The sequence below is a fragment of the Pseudorasbora parva genome, chromosome 19, assembly GCF_024679245.1.
Source record: "Pseudorasbora parva isolate DD20220531a chromosome 19, ASM2467924v1, whole genome shotgun sequence".
NCBI lineage: Eukaryota > Metazoa > Chordata > Actinopteri > Cypriniformes > Gobionidae > Pseudorasbora > Pseudorasbora parva.
The window spans coordinates 29,092,804-29,114,234 of NC_090190.1; the positions used below are offsets into that span (position 1 = coordinate 29,092,804).

At 36.9% G+C, this 21,431-nt stretch overlaps 3 protein-coding genes across 10 annotated transcripts in view; all 3 read left to right on the plus strand.

Annotated features, from left to right (window-relative positions):
- Positions 1-15: 15 nt before the first annotated feature.
- Positions 16-3,070, plus strand: ccdc126 (coiled-coil domain containing 126). 2 transcript variants are annotated; one of them, XM_067425507.1, is made up of 3 exons: positions 16-314; positions 1,706-1,965; positions 2,738-3,070. In XM_067425507.1, the coding sequence occupies exons 2-3, from the start codon at positions 1,731-1,733 to the stop codon at positions 3,007-3,009; spliced, it is 507 nt and encodes a 168-aa protein (XP_067281608.1). In that variant the 5' UTR covers positions 16-314; positions 1,706-1,730; the 3' UTR covers positions 3,010-3,070. The 2 variants fall into 2 exon arrangements, with proteins under 2 accessions (XP_067281608.1, XP_067281607.1); XM_067425506.1 differs by having other exon boundaries at positions 17-314; positions 1,364-1,965.
- A 731-nt stretch (positions 3,071-3,801) lies between these two features.
- Positions 3,802-10,618, plus strand: tra2a (transformer 2 alpha homolog). 4 transcript variants are annotated; one of them, XM_067425289.1, is made up of 11 exons: positions 3,806-3,960; positions 4,563-4,875; positions 5,213-5,346; positions 5,442-5,601; positions 6,346-6,399; positions 6,952-6,978; positions 7,138-7,326; positions 9,259-9,374; positions 9,453-9,584; positions 9,909-9,979; positions 10,168-10,618. In XM_067425289.1, the coding sequence occupies exons 2-11, from the start codon at positions 4,864-4,866 to the stop codon at positions 10,176-10,178; spliced, it is 906 nt and encodes a 301-aa protein (XP_067281390.1). In that variant the 5' UTR covers positions 3,806-3,960; positions 4,563-4,863; the 3' UTR covers positions 10,179-10,618. The 4 variants fall into 4 exon arrangements, with proteins under 4 accessions (XP_067281388.1, XP_067281389.1, XP_067281391.1 ...); XM_067425287.1 differs by lacking the exon at positions 4,563-4,875 and having other exon boundaries at positions 3,802-3,960; XM_067425288.1 differs by lacking the exon at positions 4,563-4,875 and having other exon boundaries at positions 3,802-3,960; positions 9,912-9,979.
- Positions 10,619-16,922: 6,304 nt separating this feature from the next.
- The window catches only part of igf2bp3 (insulin-like growth factor 2 mRNA binding protein 3), a 46,132-nt gene continuing 41,623 nt past the window's right edge, over positions 16,923-21,431 (plus strand). For all 4 annotated transcript variants that reach the window (XM_067425204.1, XM_067425205.1, XM_067425206.1 and 1 more), the window contains exons 1-2: positions 16,923-17,526; positions 18,482-18,542. In XM_067425204.1, coding sequence (XP_067281305.1) covers positions 17,352-17,526; positions 18,482-18,542 — 236 coding nt within the window. In that variant the 5' untranslated portion in view covers positions 16,923-17,351. The remainder of the gene's footprint in view (positions 17,527-18,481; positions 18,543-21,431) is intronic.

The following is a 21,431-nucleotide window of genomic DNA, read 5'->3' on the forward strand; positions in this document are numbered from 1 at the left end:
GCTGATGCGTAGCGTGACGTCGTACGCAATATGTCGTGTTGTCACCGCAGGGAAATACTCAACGTTTTTCTCTGTTTGTTCCTAGTTTCCCCACATCAGGGGGCTCCGAATGGTGATCTGGCATTTATTTTAAGGCGGTTAAGCTGTACAATATTTTTCTTCTTACTTTATACAGAGACGCTTATCTTGAAGTTCTGCTGCAGTTTGAATAATGTTTTAATACAGATTTTTTAAAGGCTGCCAGCCATGCAAACGTGCAAAGATGACAACAATTTGGAGTCAACGAATCTGTCACCTTGACTAAAGCATTTAAGGTAATTTATATATGAGCTATACTACTTTAGGGGTTTCATCGGACTGTTCCAGCTGTTTAAATCCTTTCCCACCCGGCCTTTTCTTGTGTGTGAGACAGTAATATAGTCGATTGCTCAACAGCCTGCAGAGTGCAGACCGAGTGAAAATGATGAAACGAGCACGTGTCGATGATTGATACAAGTCCAGTCAGAATATGCTGTACAGTTTTTGATTTGTTTATGCTTCTTGCCTGCCCAATATCAGTGATCCTATTTTTCTGTTAATGCTGCTAACCTCTACTCAAAGATAATATCATAACGGCTTTAGGATAACACCAGCAGCTAAACCGAGTTAATAAATAACTTTATGACATTGTTTAACTAATCAGTATTTTCAGCAAGGCATGATATGTCTGACCTCAGCGTTTTAACCCAGTTTTATCCTGTAATTCCCATCTTAAATTTCGTGCCGTTATGCTTTGACAGCTTTGCAAACGACAACAATAGCTTGACAGGGTGGAGCACACACACACACACAGAGAGAGAGAGAGAGAGAGAGAGAGAGAGAGAGAGAGAGAGAGAGAGAGAGAGAGAGAGAGAGAGAGAGAGAGAGAGAGAGCGTAAACTCCCTGTACTTTGATCACTCTTTGTTTATAAAAGTCACAAGCTTGAACATTTCATCTTGACTTATGATGAATGTGCAAAAACAGTACATTTATATTTTGCCAGCGTTGTGCTGCTGTTTTTGTGGTTTAGAGAATTAAAAGTGGTCATGTTTCTCCCTCATGCGTTATTAATTAATTTAAAGCACCATCCTAGTGAGTGATTTGTGATTGAGTGCAGAATAGGACTGTGACCATAGAGAAGGAAAGTGATGACAAGGTTCCTATTCACTAAGGATGGAAACGTAATTAATTCATGCAAACTGAAATGTGAGGCTTTGCTAAATAAGTGCGCGTTTATAAAATCATATATTATTATGTATGTGTGGACAAATGTAATATGTAATGTAAAATATAATAATTAATCCTCATATTTTTTCTTGTTTTTGTGTGTGTGGTATTTTACAGATATTCGTTGCAACTACGAACTTTTACCATTGATAAAAAAGACCCCTCCCACCAACACACACACACACACACACACACACACACACACACACACACACACACACACACACACACACACACACACACACACATAGACAATTCATCCATCTTCCACCCTGTTAATTTCCTAGGCAAAAATACAAAATGGCTAAACAAATGCATGAGATCAGTGACCTTATCACAAATCTTTCTCCCCATTCTTAACCTGAAACTCCACTCCACTATTTTCAAAACTGAACTATTCCCAGCCCTGACCTTGATAGCCTCTTTTAAACCTGTCCCCACCCCATCCCCTTAACCCAGGTCCCATCAGACCTGCAGCATTGCCATGCTGGGCTGTCTGCTGCGTAGGAGCATGTCTCACAAACTGAGTATGTTTCTGGTGCTCTTCGGCCTGGCCTGGTGTTTGCTGCTGCTTCACTACACCGTCACACAACCACGCCGGCAGAGCAGCACAGAGCTCCGGCAACAGATCCTTGAGCTTAGCCATCGCTATGTTAAAGTCCTTAGCGAGGAGAACCAGAATCCTTCCGGTCCCCATGGCACCTCCATGGCAGGATATGGTAAGTATTTATTATTCATTATTTAATCAGCCTTATAGCGTTCTAATCCTGTATGCTGTTTTATAGTGTTCAAAAACACTGTAATAGTACATACAATAATTTAGTGTGATAAACAGAACGAAGTTGATGTCTGGCAAATGTTGCTTCCCATGTGTCTTTTAAGCAAACTAAATTTTGCAGTTTTATCTTGTTCGACTTTTCAAATTCTGTTTAAAATTCATTATTTTCCTGCTTAACACTGTGAAGCTGCTTTGAAACAATCGCACTGTAAAAAGCGCTTTATAAATAAAGGTGTTAGATCATGATTCATGACATTACATAGACTGGGTAAACCCAGCCTGATCTGCCGGCGATTTGTTTTCTTTTATGTTTTCCATTCTGGTAACACTTTACAATAAGATCTCATTTATTAGCATTAGGTAATGTGTTTAATGTGATAACTAATGTTAACAAATACAGCTTTTGATTTAAAAAATGTTGAGATTAATATAATTTAAGTTTAATAATAATAGAAGTGTTCTGTTAGTTCACATTAATGTTGTTACTTAATGTTGTTACCTGATGTTAACAAATTAAACCTTATTGTTAAGTGTTAACATATGTAATTCTTTTACTTTATCTTTTATAAAATGGGCATTATTCTTATTCATGCTTTTTTTTCTTGTAAAGTTTATGTAAAAGAACAGCCTACTTAGCATTCCTGAGGGGTGTGTCAGAAAGAGGTTTACAAATAGCATGATACTAATCTTGCCATTATCTCTTTTTGCTGAAGCTGACCTGAAGAGGACAATTGCTGTGCTGTTAGATGATATTCTCAACCGTTTGGTGAAGCTGGAAGGGAAAGTGGAGGCTGCTGTGAATGCTTCTGTGCACAACATCTCCCATCCTGCTGCTGGTGCTGGCACTCTCCTTGCTGCCAAAATTACTGTTTCCAGGCCCACCAAACAAAATATGCCTGCCCAACGGCCAGACAGGCGGAGTAACCCTCTGCAGTTCCTGCCACAATCACCTGACAGGCCACATAAGCCGCACTCTTTAAAATAACAAACTGAGGCCATGGACATCTTCTGTGTCACTAACAGCAAAGACTGTACAGATATATATATATATATATATATATATATATATATATATATATATATATATATATATATATATAATATTTTTAGACTAAAGCTGCTTTTAGACATTTTTTGTTGTTGTGCACATGGGCTTCAGCTTGATTGTTTTGTCTTTTATTCATGGTCAGAAATATTTTTTATAACTTAAGTGCAATAGGAAATATAAAAAAAGAGAGAATGATAGGATGACGTTTTAAACAGAAGACATTTTTGATATACAGATGAGTGGTTCATAATGTATCTGCAAAAAACTCCATGCATAGCATCATCTCCACAGCTAGCTACTGGTGTTTAATGCACTTAAACGGATTCCTGAGCTAAGGCACCTTTTAATTATATGGGTTACATGCGTTTCTACGCATTAACCATGGAACAGTGGAGAAAATGTGCTGATCCAAAGAATATTCTCTGTGAATAGTTGATTGATGTCTCTATTGCAGGCTGATTTGGGTGGGAATTTACCTAAAAAATTAATGCAACATTAAGCTTTCAACAGGAACAAATCTCAATCCATACAATAAAAGAAAGATGTACCAGACTTAATTTGTGTCGTTGTGTACAAGAATTGAACATATTTGTCAGTACAATACTTGTATTTTATGTTTATGTCGATTTATAATCTGTAATTTATAACTTATATCTGTCTGTCTGTCTGACCATTCATTCATCCGTCTCCAAACGTTGAGGATGAGGATGTGACGTATTAGTTGAGTCGCCTCCCATAGTTCCCCTCGCGCTTCAGCTGGTCAGCCATTTTCTGCAGTTACATTGAGAGCGGAAGTCTTCGAGGAAGAATCTTCATTTCATTTTGCTTTTGCCAATCGTTAATATTTTAAAAATGAGTGATGTCGAGGAGGCTCAATTCGAGGGGAGGGTAAGCATTAACGTTACTGTTGTGTTAACCGTTCTGCAATTTACTTTCAAACATTCTTTCTCGCAGTAACGCTCGATTAGTGAGCAGCTAACGTTAGCAGCTTCTTTTGTTTATTTACAAGTTAACTGAGCAGATGGATCAGCTGAAACACAATAATTCGCAAAACATTTAATATTTATTCAATTTAGAGTTTATAGGTCCTTTACAGTGTTGAATATCGAATAAATGTAATCACGCTGTTTGGTTGAACGGTTTTTTTTAGCAGCATGTATTTAACGTTATATATATATCAATATGTCCTTTTAGTAGTGCATTATCTACTGGTCTTACAACAATAGTAGAGATATTGATTAGGAATATGTTAATACATGAGATTCAATTACTGCCACATTCACACAATAGCAGCCTGTGTAACGTTACTTTTGGTTTCTCTTTCCAACGTTTCTGATCTTTCCCTAACTTCTGTCTCTTACATCATATGATTATCTAACCAAACCAACATCTGTGTTTCAAAAGGAGTGGTAAAATTTGAATAGTTCAATTCATTTTTTCCCTAAATTTCCCATGATCTTAATTGCTCTGAATGTTCTTTTTTCATTAAGGTTATTGGTCGTGAAGGATTTGAAGAGTTAAGGCCAAGAATGTGGAAGAATATTCAAGATAAAAGAAGGCTTTTACAGAGAAAATGTTTACAGAGCAGACGGTTAAGTGGGAAGGGGAAAAAAGAACGGAAGATCGGTCAGATAGAAGCACGCTCGCATTTTGTCTAAAGCAGAAAAAAGAAAAGAGGTTTCAGATTGGGGTGAAGAAATGAAAAGGAGAGGAAAAATGAAAACTGAACAAATGAAGACCGAAGAATAAAATGCCTGAGAGAAAGGAATAGCCTATACTGAAAACAGAAGAATGAATGAGTCCGTAGGTTAAGTAAATGCAAAATTTGTGTTCCAAGTGTCTTTTTAATCTCTCTTTGATGATCATTTGCATGTGTGTAGCTTTACTATGGTGATTCGGCTAAAGAACAAGCATCACAAGGACCTGTGATGACTTGTAGCCTTTGTAAATGTATCGATAATGTTATTAGCATTTTTTTTATTCCTTGATATAATTTAAGTAATTCTAACACTTTCCTCCACAGCTGAATTAAAGTTTATGTTTGGATTTCTGCAATTATGAATGTGGTGTGAGTGTGTAAGTTAGCTTGCTTTGTGAATGTTTGTCTTGTAAATGTTCTAACACATTGCTGTGACATTAGGAATCCCGCTCGGCATCCAAATCTGTGCGGGGCAGTCCTGCCCAACCCAAGATGGAGAGCAGGTCTGGCACTCCCAGCCCTTCCAGAGCATCCAAACGTTCTGATTCTAGATCCCGATCCCGCTCCAAGTCCAGGTTAGGCCATACATTAGCTGAATGTCATTAAGCCATTTGTTGACTAGCTTCATGTCTGTTTATATCTCTCGCACTCTGTTTTTGTTCCTTTCCAGGTCTCGCTCTCGTCGGCATTCAAATCGCCGTTACAGCCGTTCTCGGTCCCACTCCCACCGGAAAAAGTCTCGCTCTCGCTCCTACAGCCCTGAATACCGACGCAGACGGAGCCAGAGCACATCGCCCATGTCTAACCGCCGCAGACACACTGGCAGCCGGGTAAGTATAATGGTTTGGGGTTTGGGGCTAATGTTATAAATTGTAATTATTTATTCACCGTCATATCATTGCAAACCCATGTACAGTTTATTTTTTAATATTCGTTTTTTGCTTCTTCTTTTTTTTAAATAATTTTTTTCCCAAGTCATAAAATAAACAAAAGCTTACAGCAGTGATACTCAACCAAGGAGCCAGGGGTCTCAGTAAACTTCTAGAGTTGGCCGCAGGATGATGATGAAAGTATTTAAATTAATAAATTATTTATTATTACTATATTAAAATGCTGAAGAACATAAAATGAGAAAGTAAACGGCAACCATATTTCCCCCATCTCAATATATATATAGTCCTTTTTGAAGTCACCAAATTATGGTTAATTGATTATCAATACTGGAAGTACCTATATGGGACGTATTGTGTTGGAAATTGGAGGAATTTCAAATAAAAAAAATCAGAACCACTGGCTTACAGGTTTGTGACAATATGAGGGTGAGTGAATAAGGATAGAATGTTCATTTTTGGTTATGTGGCCCTGTTTGTGTTAACTAAAAGATTTATCAAGCCACACTTAAAAACGCAACACGATTTGATTTAGTTCAAGACCATGTTATGTATTTTTTAAAAGTGATGTGTAAACGTGTTTCTGTTTTGTACAAAATGCATGCAAGCCCCCATCACAGCCTCACGGGGACGAGCATGACTGTCTTTAATAACCCCTTTCATTCCTTCTTATTATATCAACAGAGCTCACACAGCCATGACTCCAAAAAAGACTCGCACAGTCATGGTGACGCCAGGGTATGTGGACCCTTTCTTAACCTTTTAACATTGACCACTGTTGCCTTTTAAAGGGTTTAAGAGGTCCATGTGGTGACTTTTGCTTTTTAAGAACCGCTTTGTCCTCCTGCAGTGACTGTGAAGGCCCTTCAGACGCCTCATGCAATGACCATATTCATACTGTATTGCCTTAAGAAATGTTTTCTTGGATGGAAAGCTGTAATGTTAGTTCTTGCATCAAAAATCTCTGTAACAGGGGTTATTAAATACCGTCAGTTACCCGGAGAAATTTCGGGGATTTAAGCTGTCATGTTGACTTGCCGTCCCACCAGGGACAGCAATGAAGTATTTCCGGAAAAATGGTACATCCATCTCTGTTGGAGGGGTGTAACAATAAACATTGGGAAACCTAGACTAGTTATTACATGCAAAAAGAATGTTGAGCTGCTTTCCATCATGTCCAGTAATTTAATGTCATTGCATGTGAATATTTTCTGTGGTCTCAAATTTGAACGTACACACTAAAAGACAAAGAAATTAATTGCAGCATGTATTTTTTTTCTTTCATTAAAGTTAATGTCTCATCAAAGATGCAATAATGTAAGTTTAATATTTATATATTTATATGAACTGTAATATTTGTATATAAATGAAATGAAAGGTCATTGACAAAATGTTGCATTGTTTCTGTGCAGTTCAACAGTATTGCTATTCTAAATCATCTGTGTTTTAGTGCTTATACCTCTGTCCCTCTTACAGGCCAATCCAGACCCGAACACATGTCTGGGTGTGTTTGGTCTCAGTCTGTACACAACAGAGCGAGACCTGAGAGAGGTCTTCTCACGTTACGGCCCTTTAGCCGGTGTCAATGTTGTCTACGACCAGCGAACGGGACGCTCTCGAGGTTTTGCCTTCGTTTACTTTGAGCGCATTGACGATGCCAAAGAGGTACGTCCCCAACTGGAAATGACCTGCCAACACTTGTTCATGGGCTAAGAGGTTTACTGATTGAGTCTGACCCATTAAGGCAGTTTAAGGACAACTTTGGATTACCTGTTGTAACCTATGGCCAGTTGTTCAAAAGTAATCTGATCAGATTTCGGCTATCGGATTGGATCAAATCTTGAAAATCAGTTCAAAGAAAAAAAGGATTCTGAAATCAGATTAGATCATAAAATCCAATCTTGGTTTTGATCAAATCACCAGTTTGTGTTTTCTAAAAAAAAATGTATATAATTTTGAAAAATGCTACATGTGTTTAATTAAATACATTTTTTTATTTTGCTCTCGATTAGCATTGTTAAAGTAATAAATTAGAATAGTTACCTATTAAGCCTTTCATCAACCTACAGTAAAGTAAAGAAAAATATAGATTTTGGCACAGTAAAATAATCCCCAAGCAGCTTTAAATATCAAACCCAAAATGGTAACACTTTACAATAAGGTTGTATTAGATAGCATGAACTAACTATGAACAACACCTCTGTTCGGCATTAATCTTCACTTGCATATATTCATGTTAATAGTGCAATTAGTTAACATTAGTTAATGCATTAGTTAACATGAACTAACCATGTAGCTTTACTGTTTTTGTACACTATATCTTACTGTACATATTTACATTGGTTTATGTAGCAGTTGGCACACCAAGAATGAACATTTCTAACTCGCCATCTTACTCTAATGGTAAAAATTCATTTTTGTACCTTAAAGTGGAAACCATCTGAACATCACTGGATAGTTTATTCATGTTTATATGCGCTTAACTATCATTACTTGCATTTATTATTATTTACTGCTTTTTAATCAGTTAATGTTGAAATAGTGTACACTTTATAAAAAAGTTCTCATTAATACATGCTGTTTAATAATGATGATAAAAAATTTGTGCGTCAACTGATATGTAAACTAATGTAAATATGTACAGTAAGATAACGTGAATAGATGCATTAATAAAAATAACGTTAACAATGATTAACTAATGCTGAACAGAGGTGCTGTTTATGTTTATTTCATGTTAACTAATACAACCTTATTGTTACCCAAAAGGGTATAGATTTAATTTAAAGTGTGTTTAACTGTTTTTAAACTACCTTCGCACAATGATAAGAGATGAACCAGTCAAACGTTTTTTTGCAGGCGAGCACAAAACTTTGAGAGAACGTAAATGCATAGAAGTATCCCCTGGATCCAATCCAATTTTGCTCTGAAAAACCAGGAAAAAAATAAGATGGATTACCTGATCCAAACTGGTAGCAAATCATGGGATTTTTCAAATCCAGATCATTCTGGTCCAGATTAAACTTTTTGAACAACTGGCCCCTAGTGAACCCATTGACATGTAAAGAGTTTCCTATATAAAATCTGAAAATATAAGGACATTTCTGTTTTCTAGGCCTGGAATAGTCATGAAAAGCCTGACTACAATACTGAAATTGTTTCAAAATAGTCAGCTATATATTGCTTGTATGCAGTAGTATGGTGGTGGGCAAATTATTTATTTGAATTTGATTTTTTAAAATAAATCAGTCAAACAGTCTGCAGTCTGAATGATCGTTTAGTGAATCTGTCTGTAAAACTTCCATAATATGTAATTTTTTTTAATCTTATGTAATTATCAACACAAAAAATACTGGCAAGCAGGAATGTACTATACATTTATATTTTATTGATCTATGTAATTATATAACTTCCATTGTATGGACAGAGACATTTCTCAAAATATCTTGTTTCACAACACAAAGTAAATGATGATATAATTCCCATTTGAACTACCTTTTAAAACTTGAATCGATTAAAACAAGACATTCTAATGATGTGGTTTTCAGTGCTCTGAGAGTGTATATCTTGTCTAAAAAGACCATTTGTCCCTCACCATAGGCAATGGAGCGGGCCAATGGCATGGAGCTGGATGGAAGACGCATCAGGGTGGATTATTCAATCACTAAACGTCCACACACTCCCACACCAGGGATCTACATGGGTCGGCCCACACAGTAAGTATATTGTAGGCAAGAAAAACAAAAAGTAGGCAAGTGGGATGGTTTTTAATAACACAAATATGACCCTTTTAGTAATGGTGGTGGTGGTGGTGGTGGTGGCGGCGGCGGAAGCAGCAGCAGCAGCGGTGGCCGGAGGCGAGACTCATATTACGATCGTGGCTATGACAGATATGACCGCTATGACGAGTATGACTACAGATACAGGTAACATTACAGTATTTGCCAAAAGTGATAGGGAATATTTGTTTTTAACTAGCCAAGTTCAATTGAGGGGTGTTGTGTGTATACTATGTTTTTTTTTCTTTTATTGTATGACAGCCATGCCAAAAATGTGCACAGATGGGCGTGTTTCATTCCATTCTCATAAGTAAAACACATTTTTAATAAAAATGTGAATAAAGGGTGGAGGTGTCAACTTTAAGCGGATGTCACTTATACTGTACACTACTGTGTACTGCAGTGTGTCACATTTCCATTGTGCTAAATATGAAGTCCTTTTGTATTCTTATACATTCTTCTCTTTTCCAGCAGGAGGCGCTCTCCGTCCCCTTATTACAGCCGGTACAGGTCTCGCTCAAGATCTCGCTCATACAGCCCACGTGAGTGGATTTAAACGCCTTGAGCATTCTAAATTTTCCACATGTGCCCAAGTGCATGCCTGCTTTATAAGCCACAGCTTCTAGAATGTATTACTCATGAAATCCCATCATTCACTGGTTAGCTAGCAGAATCATGTATACTGTGATGGATATTTTAATCATGCTAATAGAACTTTTATGTTTTACAGGACGGTACTAAGAAGATCCTGATGACCTCTTTCTTTTTGCCTGTTTGCATCAAGCTATACATTTATAAAAACATGAAGTACAAGTTAACTCACTGTACTGGAGAGATTTGTTTAACAAATGTCTTAATTTGTAGACTTCTTAGTATGTAAGTTTAAGGTTTGTGGAGATCATAAATAGTCATCATAGGGTTTTATGTTTGAGACTTGTGTAGTGTGCTTGTATGGTGTGATATGAGTTTTCTTATATACTGGGCATCTTTTAGCGGGTATGTATGCTGTATTAAGAAAGTGTGCAAGTTGCTTTACGTTTGTGTGATAGAGCATCATGTACTTGAGAAAGCGGGCTGATTGCCTCTTGTTATCTGTGTCAAAAAAAACACCTTTATTTTCAGGAGTAATTTGTGTTGCTTTGTTTCTTTCTCAGGAAATAAAGAGCTCAAAATAAAATGTCCTTCTTTCTATTCTGAAAAGCCATGCTTTGATGTGCTACTTAGTTTTGTGAATGTGCTTTAAAGCTCTGAATTCAAGCATAGATTTCTACTACACAGGATTTTAATGTCAACTTGCCTAACTATTTTGAGTTTAATTTTAAGAAACATAGACATAAATTTGTTTAGAAACATCTAAATTATTGTTAAGAAATTAGTTTCTAGCAAGTAAATGTTGAGTAGCTATTTAAATAAGTGGTTATTCACATTTTTATAAATTATTTTAAACTTAAAACATTAAAATATCCAAATGCTTGAATTTTATTAATGCAATAATTAGGTCATATTAATAATAGGTGAAAAACATTTATAATTTGCACGATTATCAGATTGTGTTGTTAAAATGCAATGAGATGCAAACAAAATGCTTTTAAATCATGTTCTTTATTATTACCTGGAAAGGTTTCATACAAAAACAAGTTTTACAATACAAATGTGATTGTAACAATTTCATTCTAAAACACTTCAAGTAAATGCTTTTGCATTTTGTGTGAAACTGATTGCTTAGTACATCACAACTAATAAACACACTACTAAATACAATAGAGCATATGTTCTGTTATTAATGTACTCTAATCTCTGTTATATTTACCATTCCACTGCTTTTTTTCTAACCATATAGAAAAGTTGTGTAAGCATGGGCCGAGTACATGCTGACCTCGATGTTTATAGTACACATTTAATGTTGAGTTAAAATAGAAAAATATATATTTCAGTAAATCTTTTTAGAAACTTTCATTGACACAAACATATAACAGACAATACTTAACATGTATTCAATTTGTTCAAAATGACATGTATTATAGTATATACATTTTGTGTCAGGAGGGTGTCTGCAGATCACCTTAAAAGATGCCTTTGTAAATATGTTTGTTATATTAAAGTATAAGAACAATCCTACAGGGTTCTCCATTAGAGGAGTTGGCTACGTTTAACTGTCGGCCATATTGTTTTCACCTACCCAGGCATTTCAGATCAGTGGAGTGGAAGAGTAAAGGAAGTTCTGAGACGAGACCATTGTTTAGATTCCACTCCCTGGTGTGACCAGGAAGTGACATGAGGCTAGCACTCCTAAAATTTCATTAAAAGTACTTTTGAATATTTATATAAAAATGAGCAAACCAGGCCACAATGACTACAAAACAGACTGGTGGGCTTAAAAGTTACAAGTCGCTACCTGCCACTCCTCAACATTCCTAATATAATCATATTAGACTCTATTTTATTGCGATATGGTGCATTGAGTTAATCGTTTTATTTATTAATAAGCTTGAGAAGAAAAATTATCAATGTAAAAGTGGTATTTCTCTGCAAATGTCTGCTTTTTAAAATTCTTGATAATCAGCTACTCAAGGTTGAGTAGTCTTTAAGATCTTAAATATTCAATAAAACCACTGACTGCATATTTGTTTAAAGAACATTTCAACAAACTCATTACAAAGTCATCACACACAAATATGCCATCAAATTGCACACAACAGAATAAGCAAAATGTTTAAGCTAGACAACTGTAAAATACCTTACAATATTTTATTATACACATTTTCATTTCAGCAATTGAAATATTAACTCAGGTGACTGTTGGATGCATTAAATACCATTATTTTCTCTGAAGAATATCCTTGAATTTGTTTTGTGGTTATTCTTCAGTGCACATTATCAATTTGTTAGCATCCAGTTAGTGGAACTAAATAATTCCCACACCAGAAATAGTCCATTCAGATGTTCCTGAAAATGAGCATGAGGAGAAAAAATAGACCACATTATTTGAAACACTCAAATCATAGCTTGCATAAGCACATTTCATTCTTATTCTTGTGCTTTACAAAAAAAAAAAAAAAAAAAAAAACATTTCCAGGAATGGAGGTCATTCATAGCATTTAACACTTTTGTAAGTTATTGTGCATTTTTTATTTACTTAAGAGTGTGACAAGTAATGTCTATCTAGCTCTGTTCTGCTTAAGACATTGAGCAAAGGATTAGACTTGTTTTTCAGGTCTGTAATGATCTTCAGATATTACACACTGCACTTAAACAGTCCCTTTAACCAAGCATGTATGAAACATTCATAATAAAAAAAACTCTTATTATTTCCAATAAGAAACCCTTGATAAAGCTTGCAGAGCTTTGATTTTTGAGGCCCCACAGTCAAAGGTCAGGCTCACCTCGTCACATGGGTTATGTAACTTTTTTCTTTAAATTAATTTGAGACCAATAGGCTATTAGTAAATCTCTTTTTTGTTCCCAAAGCAATATAAGAAAAACATTATTTTTTTAGCAATCAAATATTCAGAGACTATACAAGGATAGCATACAGTCACCATGGTTTTAGATGTATTAGCCTATTATTTTTGTTTTCTTTCTTTCTATTTCTTTCTTTCTTTCTTTCTTTATTTCTTTATGGATCACACTAATCATCATTATTCCTTAATACTAATATCTCAAATAAATAAGGGAAATATGTAATAAGTGAAACTTCCAACTTTACATTGTGTAAACAAAAATAATAATAATACAAATCTTCTGCAACAAAACATTTAAAAAATTCATTTGAGCTTTCAAAGTCATTCTTTCAAATAGCGAAACAGGATAAAGTGAATGAATACCTGAATGAACGTAGCTTACGTAAACTACAGACTCAACAATTAATGACTAAATACCCAACATTGTTTAAGATGACATTAGTAACCTAAAAAAGTTAGTTGGCATGTAATTGTGACGCTTGTTAAAGTAAATATATGCATTATATGAGTTCTTTGACATGAACAGAGGAAGCAGGTTAGAAAAAAACTATTGGAAGATGTGTTCTCAGTACCGCCATTTTCTGTGTAAATACACGGTGGTTTATTCAGCCGAGAACATAAACATCGACTAAACTGTCAAAAATATATATCCTTAAAATAAAACCAACATAAATGAAGGCGAATTCGGTTTTTGTCAGAATACTTATCTGAGAACACGAAACAAAGCTGCTTGCTACACGAAACTTCCATGAAAGTTTCTGAAAGCAGTTTATTCGCAGAAACATGGCGATAACCGCACAGTATGTTCCATACATTCACTCAACATGGAACGCAATTTGAAAACACGCAAACGCAGGCTACTTAAAATCTGAAACAGTATATCAAATATTTCTCAACTTACATAATGATTTAATCCACTGTTTTTCAAGGAAAGCGAAGGAAAAATCAATTCTTGCTCTTGTTAGCTTTTTGTTTGTATAGCCTATAATATATAGGCTATGGTTAAAACGTATTTTATGTTATCATTTGGGTCACTAATTCGACTTAACACGGCAAAGTATCCCGGTGCTTTTAAGAAAAGCCCGTATTTCCATCGTCAAACCCATATAGCCTATACCACCCTTAATCCGCGTAGCCTACTACATAAACAATGTTTTCCTATAGAAAACGTCTCCCCTAACGGGTGGAGCAACGGGTCGCATTCCTCCTGTTCAATAACAATAACATGTATTTTAAAGCAACCTCGCAAACATACTGCGCAAATGTTAAGTTTTGGTGATTTTATAAAGTATTCTTTGTCACATGCTATTATATAAAAGTGTACTATAGGAAATGTACGTTGTAAAAGGGGGCCAATGTTATGAAAATGAGCTTCCGATCTGACCAACGAATGAGGAGAGGCGAATCCCCCACATATGTGCTACACAAAAGGGCAGGGTATCAAGAAATATTACATAAAATAAGAATTTCCGACACATCTCTAAACATAGGCTATATACCAACAACCAAGTTTTCATAAACAGAAAATTATAAATACAACGTTACAACACATTCATGCGAACTGCCTCGAAATACCTCATGAAAAAAAGTCCTCCTTCCACATTTTCTTTTCTTTGCATGCCTTTATCTTTTAAAACTGAAACGAAAAGAAAATGTATGGTGCATAATGTGTTCCGGTTTCTAGTTTTGAAACTGGATAAAGTAATTCTACCCCATAGTAGACTTTTCGCGCCTGGATTTGTACAGAAGAGCAGTGGGTGAAAACCAATGAATGAACAGTCGCCGCAGCAGACAACGAGAGTAGTAAAGCAGAAAGGAGCTGCGCTCTTATTGGTCTCCTGCTCGACCAATAGGAGCGCATCATGTGCGTGCCATTCTACAGTAGTATTTCAGTTGTGCAAGCCATACTACTGGCATCTAGGCCCACATTGAGAAGTCAGCTGTTGTTATTTCTTACACTTTTATGGGCCTTTTTAAGTTCACATCTATGACAATAAAATAAACTCGTTCTATGAATTGATGAGAAAACGAAATTAAGATGACGGTGCTTTTCGTGTAAAAATAACAATCTTCGTAGGATTTTAAATTAGAAACATTTACTGTTGCTATAGAGCAAAGTCTGAAATGTAGGCTATGTGTTGTGGCTTACTCATAAGAGTTAAAAAAGGAGCTAAATAAATATTGGTAAGATGATAAAAGTCAATTGTCGAGAAAAAGAAACCCCCATTGTTTGCGTCCTAAAAATAATTGTTTTGAGAAGATTAATGGGCTAAAGTTCGATACGTGGAGAGTATAGCAAATTAGTGTTTATATATAATTCGGAGGGGGAAAAGCACAAAGGTCATTCGAAACCTACACCATCTGCAGTGGTCTATTTTGATTATTTTAATAAATTTACCTTAATATGCGTGATTATCGTTGTTAATACTGTAACATTTTTATTTAATGTAGGGTATCAGCAGAATATTTATATTATTGTGTGTGTAATACGTCTGTCGTTTGGTAAAACCAAATATGAAAATATAGGTATATTTTTAATTTAAGTTAAACGCCAAATAGCCAAACATAAATCAATTATCTAAATCCATTTGAATTAAATCGCATGCACCCTGGATCGATCACGTAAAAAAAAAAAAAACGGGGGGGGGGGGGGGGTCACCATATGTAAGCTACACTTTATTACTGACTTTGTGGAAGGGTTTTTCTCATATTAGAACGGCACTTCAGGTTGCGCTAGCCTATGTCGCAGCTACGCGCAAAAATTGAATCCTCTCTAATTATCAGAAATCTGTCGAACGTGTCATATCCTAGACTTGCGGTACAATAATTCTACAACTTAAATATTTACCAAAGACTGACTGTGTAGCCTATGGAAAATTAATCTTTTAACAGGAGTCCAACACGACCTGTGTGGGTGAGCTTGCAGAATAGAGGGGGAGAGAAAGAGGCGCATGGGCGTGGGCCCGGTGTAAATGTCTCCGCTTTACGTGGAAGGTCGAGCGGTTTACAGGCCGCACATTCAGATATTTGTGCAACTCCAGTCTTTTTCTGTGGAACGGCGAAAGAAATGTAACGAATATTTGGAAAAGAAGTCTAAAGTGTGTTGCATGACCAAACACACAGGCCTATGATCTCCTCCCCGCTGTGCCAGAAGAAGGAGGCCCGCCTTAGCCACTCGCCATTACGACTTTTCTATGTTCCGCATGGCCCTCCCCTTTCTTTAGGCACCGGAAGTGTATAATTCGCTTTGTTCAATCTGGTTAGGTCACATTACTCTGGGCCACAGTTGTCAAATACTGTATAGTTATGAAGAAGCTGCGTTCGCGTAACATAATGAACCACACATGTAGCTGTGTTAATAATATAGTTACGCGTCTAGGATTTTTCTTTATGAAATGGAAGAGAACAGGCATCATATAATTTAAACCATGTCGCTTGATTGATTGCATGTTGTCTCAGTTGTATAGAGGTTTGCCATGCAGCTATTGTCATATAATGTATGCATACAATGTATAGAAAATAGAGTGAAATAAAGTATAATGTTGTAGACATTGAATGAATGGCAAACCCTCCCCCTTGTCCCCTATATGGCAGCCCACCATACGCGCAGATAACAGTGCTTTAAGCGCATCCGAGAGTGCGTGCAACGCCTCTTTACAACTCCACCACAACCAATAAGAGCGCAGAACTGCATTAGTAGAGAAAAAGTCCACAGAACGGAATATCATTGAACGGTACAATGGGTACAGCTAGCTTTGCACGGGATCCATGCAAATGCGCGTCGAGAGGTTTTACCCCATCTCTCTCTCTCTCTCTCTCTCTCTCTCTCTCTCTCTCTCTCTCTCTCTCTCTCTCTCTCTCTCTCTCTCTCTCTCTCTCTCTCTCTCTCTCTCTCTCTCTCTCTCTCTCTCTCTCTCTCTCTCTCTCTCTCTCTCTCTCTCTCTCTCTCTCTCTCTCTGTCCCCACCCCAGTCATCCCTGTGCCATTTTCCCCCAATCCGACACTTAATTGAGCAACCGGGACACCTCACGTGCAGGACTGATTTGTAGTTTGAACACGTGGCTCATTGAAAAAGGCAGAAGAACTTAGGTTTTTTTCTTTCTTCGGTCTCTTGATGTTATTAAGAGGCGGTGCCTACACAAACGTGTCTGACAATTTAGTCGCATCGCCAAAGAATAAAGAAACTTTCTCTATTTACTTCCTAGCCCTTGCCTCGCAGAGGTGACGGAATAAATAATTCAGCTCGCTTAAATCAAGAGGAAACGCGAGTGCGCGCAACCACGGCGGCGATCTCGTCCATCAAATATCTCAGTAGCTTGGAGTGATTGGGAGAACACTCCCAGACCCTCCGCTGAGCGACAGTGCGGTTCTCTCTCCAAACACTGCCCATCCGAGCGACGCGATAAAGGGCTGTCCCTCTGCAATACGGTCGCTCTTTTTTGTACACAACAAAATGAATAAGCTTTACATCGGGAACGTGAGCGAGCAGGCGAGCGCGCTGGACTTGGAAAGTATCTTTGAGCAGTGGAAGATACCTTTCAGTGCACCCTTTCTCGTAAAAAGTGGTTACGCGTTTGTGGATTGCCCCGACGAAAAGGTAGCGATGAGGGCGATTGACACTCTTTCAGGTGAGACTTCTGTGCGCATGTGATTTTTGTCCACCCTCCAAATGAATTACATTTCACACGCAACGGTCGTGTTTAACAATTAAATGCATAGCATGCAAAGCAGGGATGTGTAGATCGAGCAAGTGTTGAACATTCACTTTCAGTTTTTTAAACCACGGGCTTTACTCGTCGAGAACGCGAAGTCTCGCTTTAGTACCAAAATAACTGAACGGCAACTGTCCATCAAAGTTGCAGCATTGCTTGTCTATGCAGGGCGAAATGTGAAATGTTGTGTGTAACAACTCCGATGTTCAAGTGGCGAGTTCACATACTATTTATTTGAATTAAAATGGTCTTCATGTTTGGTGTGGCTTTTAAACGCATTTCACAGAGGAGCACTTTCTGGAAGTGTACTGGAAGTGTTACACAAAACTGGTCGGTTTGCGAACTTTGCCATTGTAAAATTGTATCACTTTTATCGCTGTAATTACTAGCTCTAGAACACCAGGTGGTTGGGTTGCATTGGTGGCTTGTAGGCCTTTCGACTACTCCCCTTGTCTCCAGAATATGGGTTGATTATGTTTAGGATGGGTGTAAAATGTGTAAAGGTTGCACTATTTGCCATAAAGAGAGCTTCTAAGTCAGTGGACATTTTCGTGATTTTTCTAAAACATGTCAATGTCTCGCTGCTCGTGGCTGAGGCCTTACCGCAAGCGTGAGGGCAAATTTGCCTTCCATGTTTAACCTCTGGGAATTCTGAATGATTTTTTTTTTTTTAAACCTATATTTTATTTTGCTTTAAGGTGTCGTGCAAATGTAGCAGGCTACATGTCAGTGTGGCTTCTGTGCACGAACATAAATAGGATTTTATTTTTTTTAAATTTGCACTTTCGTACATTGTAATCATTTGACACATAATAGACATTTTGTTTAAAATAAGAATGTGATTTATTAAAACACAATTAATATTTTTCAGGGAAAGTAGAACTCCACGGAAAAGTCTTAGAAGTGGAGCACTCTGTCCCTAAACGACAAAGGTAAGATTCATTTGTAAATTTCGCAATTTCTTCTAAAAATGGCTGAGTCCACGTTTTTGTTTTGAATTAATAGCTCTACATTTCTATCCCATGTAGCCCTGATTTTAAATCGGGCTTCTTGTAATTTTTATTGTCAAATGACTGATTTGATTTGTTTTCGTTCACATAATCCATCAAACTGTTACTTGAAAGCGAATTGCAAGATTAGGGGTGGTGACGGTGTTTCATGCATAGGCGTTAAATGTAAATCTGCATGCGTGTTTAGTAACAAATAAGGTGTGTACGCTACTGATTGAACTTCCATGCCAATGTGCGGAATGTGGGTTTTTGTATACACCAGAGGCCCTTGTTGTGCTAAATTCATATTACTGGGCCTTTAGGCCTTGTCAAAACGTAGCAGAGGTGTGCTAAGTGAGAACGCAAATGTTGCAAAAATGGGACCGCACGTTGCACATGAATGTGCATTAATGGAGTCATGCTTGCTGTGGCGTCCATTTAAGAAGAAACTACTATTCAGTCATGCCGCTCAGTGCTTCCGCCCCCTCTTTCCCCTCCTCGCGCTGCTCAGGCACGAGATGGACTCCTCAGCGCGCGTGGACTGCAAGGGTCGAGGTCTTGTCACGAAAACTGGTTTGTGATTTCACAGGAACTATAAGTATTAGTCCTGATGTAACCCACAAAACACTATTTACCTACCATGTACGACTGTTGCCGTTTTATTTGTAGTAATTTACTTGACGTAACGACTTCAGACTATATTGAATTGAATATTCGCCTTGTTGTCAACTTACGCCCGCCTTATACATCATTTTCTTGGCGTACTGTTTTTATTTTTATTAATACTAGCGGGTAATATTTTAAACAGTGATTTATCTTCCACAGATTTTAGGCTACGCAACACGTTTAAATGCCTTTTTTTGTTTCATTAAGACGTCAGGCTACATTTTAACCGTTTTATTCAAATACATGCTACATAGTGTTCGTTGTTGATTTACTGAGATTGCAGTATGCCTGGGTTTCCCCCCGTAATGGTTAAACATGTCAAATTATTTATATTCAATTCTAAGGTGGGACAGCTGATGTTAAACCGTTTTTAAGGTGACATTTTAAGCCATTTGCTAGCTATTTTATTTATCCATTAACACTAACAGTACAAACTATAGGTTAATATGCTGCGTTTAGTGTGTTAATTATAGAAATAGTATCATTTAATTGTTTAATGCTCATTGTGTGTGCTGCACATGTGCTATACTTGCTGATAGGAAGAGGTCAGAGGTTGTGTATGTAAAGTTGATTTGAACTGTGAACCAATGAGAGTTAAGTATAGTGAAATGCATGATGGGAAGTGATCTTGCATTCTATCATATGAGTCTCAGCTTAGGCCCTGCCCACCTTTACACACACACAAAAAAATAAGAGTTGGGTAAAGTTTGGCCCTTAGTGTGTGTGTGTGTGTGTGTGTGTGTGTGTGTGTGTGTGAAGACTGAGGGTGCGGTGCATGCTATGGAGTCGTTTTCTGGATGCTTGGTGTATTCAGGGTGGCAGTGTGTGTATGAGCACAGAATATATATATATATATATATATATATATATATATATATATATATATATATATATATATATATATATATATATATATATATATATATATATATATACATATATATACACACACATGCATGCATGCAGATTTCCAATTTGTAACAGTTAAGATGTTTTATACATAAGCATGGTTATTGTGACATCATCCTTTAACAGGCGTGTTGTGTACACTGAGTGGAGTCTGCTTTGATTGCACATTAGCCTGTAGAAGTTTAGTTTCATACGGCATCTTTCATTTTGCTAGCCTCCTCTTGATTACTAGCATAGCCGTTTCCACTCAGAGCTTGCGCTGTGTGTGTGTGTGTGTGTGTGGCTTGAAGGGGGGCCCCAACTGGAAAAGAGTGGGTAAAGGGGTCTTCAGCTAGAACAGATACTCTGTTGTGTGTGGAAAAGTTTGAACCTTTGTGTGGTTAGTCTTTTTATTTTTATTTTTTTGGTTGAGATTTTTATATATTTTATTTTAGATTATATAGATTTTTATATTGCAGTGCTGATCAATTCACAATACTTAATACAAGTTAATGTGTTGTTGTTGTTTGTAATAATTGCAAGTTAGAAGAAAATACAACTATTTTTGTTCTTTTTACTTTGGATTTTAAAATTGCTCAAATTTAAAGTTTCGGAAGTATAGTGTGTATTTTATTGTTATTTATTTTATTGGTTTTATTTGTTTATGGTTTAATTTGGTATTTCAAGTCACAATATGTAGCTGCTGTTTTTTTTTGGGGGGGGGGGGGGGGGGTTGTGGTAATGCATTTGGTGATATTTTTTTTTAACTTGATGTTTTGTTTTTACCTCGTGTTAATAGCAACAATTTTTGAAGTGTTTTTTTTGTCTTATATTTTTTTGTCTGTTATACGAACTAGTAAGTATAAACCTAAATAGTGTCTTGATTCAGACAGAATTGTGGGTTCTTGCGATGGAGTCACGGGCTTGTGAATAATATGCAGCCATGTTTCCTGGTTCCTCTAGAAGTGTTTGTGTTGGGACGTCTACCTCAATCCCTCCCATTGTGCTATGTATGTTCATACACGTGTACACACAGAGACTTATGTTGCATGTCCGTTGGATTTTGAAGTAAATGAAGATGCCCTCTACTTCCTTTACGTCACAACCGAACCCCCACCCCTTTTTCCTTTCGTGTCTGTAGACTAACCTGTTACCATGGTAACCAGACCCCACCCCCTGGGGCAGTGAGTTTCTGTTACCCTGAAATGGGGCACTAACACCCCACCCCCGTCCTAACCCCACACACATACACACTCCCCTCTTGCTCCTATAGCTTAA

Bases quoted from the DNA above. Each gene is read 5' to 3' on its own strand.
- tra2a (XM_067425287.1), top strand. From the start codon at position 3,925: ATGAGTGATGTCGAGGAGGCTCAATTCGAGGGGAGG. The intron at 5,602-6,345 runs GTAAGTATAATG...TTATATCAACAG, and splicing joins GCAGACACACTGGCAGCCGG to AGCTCACACAGCCATGACTC. The intron at 7,327-9,258 runs GTACGTCCCCAA...CCCTCACCATAG, and splicing joins GCATTGACGATGCCAAAGAG to GCAATGGAGCGGGCCAATGG.
- ccdc126 (XM_067425507.1), top strand. From the start codon at position 1,731: ATGCTGGGCTGTCTGCTGCGTAGGAGCATGTCTCACAAACTGAGTATG. The intron at 1,966-2,737 runs GTAAGTATTTAT...TTTTTGCTGAAG, and splicing joins CACCTCCATGGCAGGATATG to CTGACCTGAAGAGGACAATT.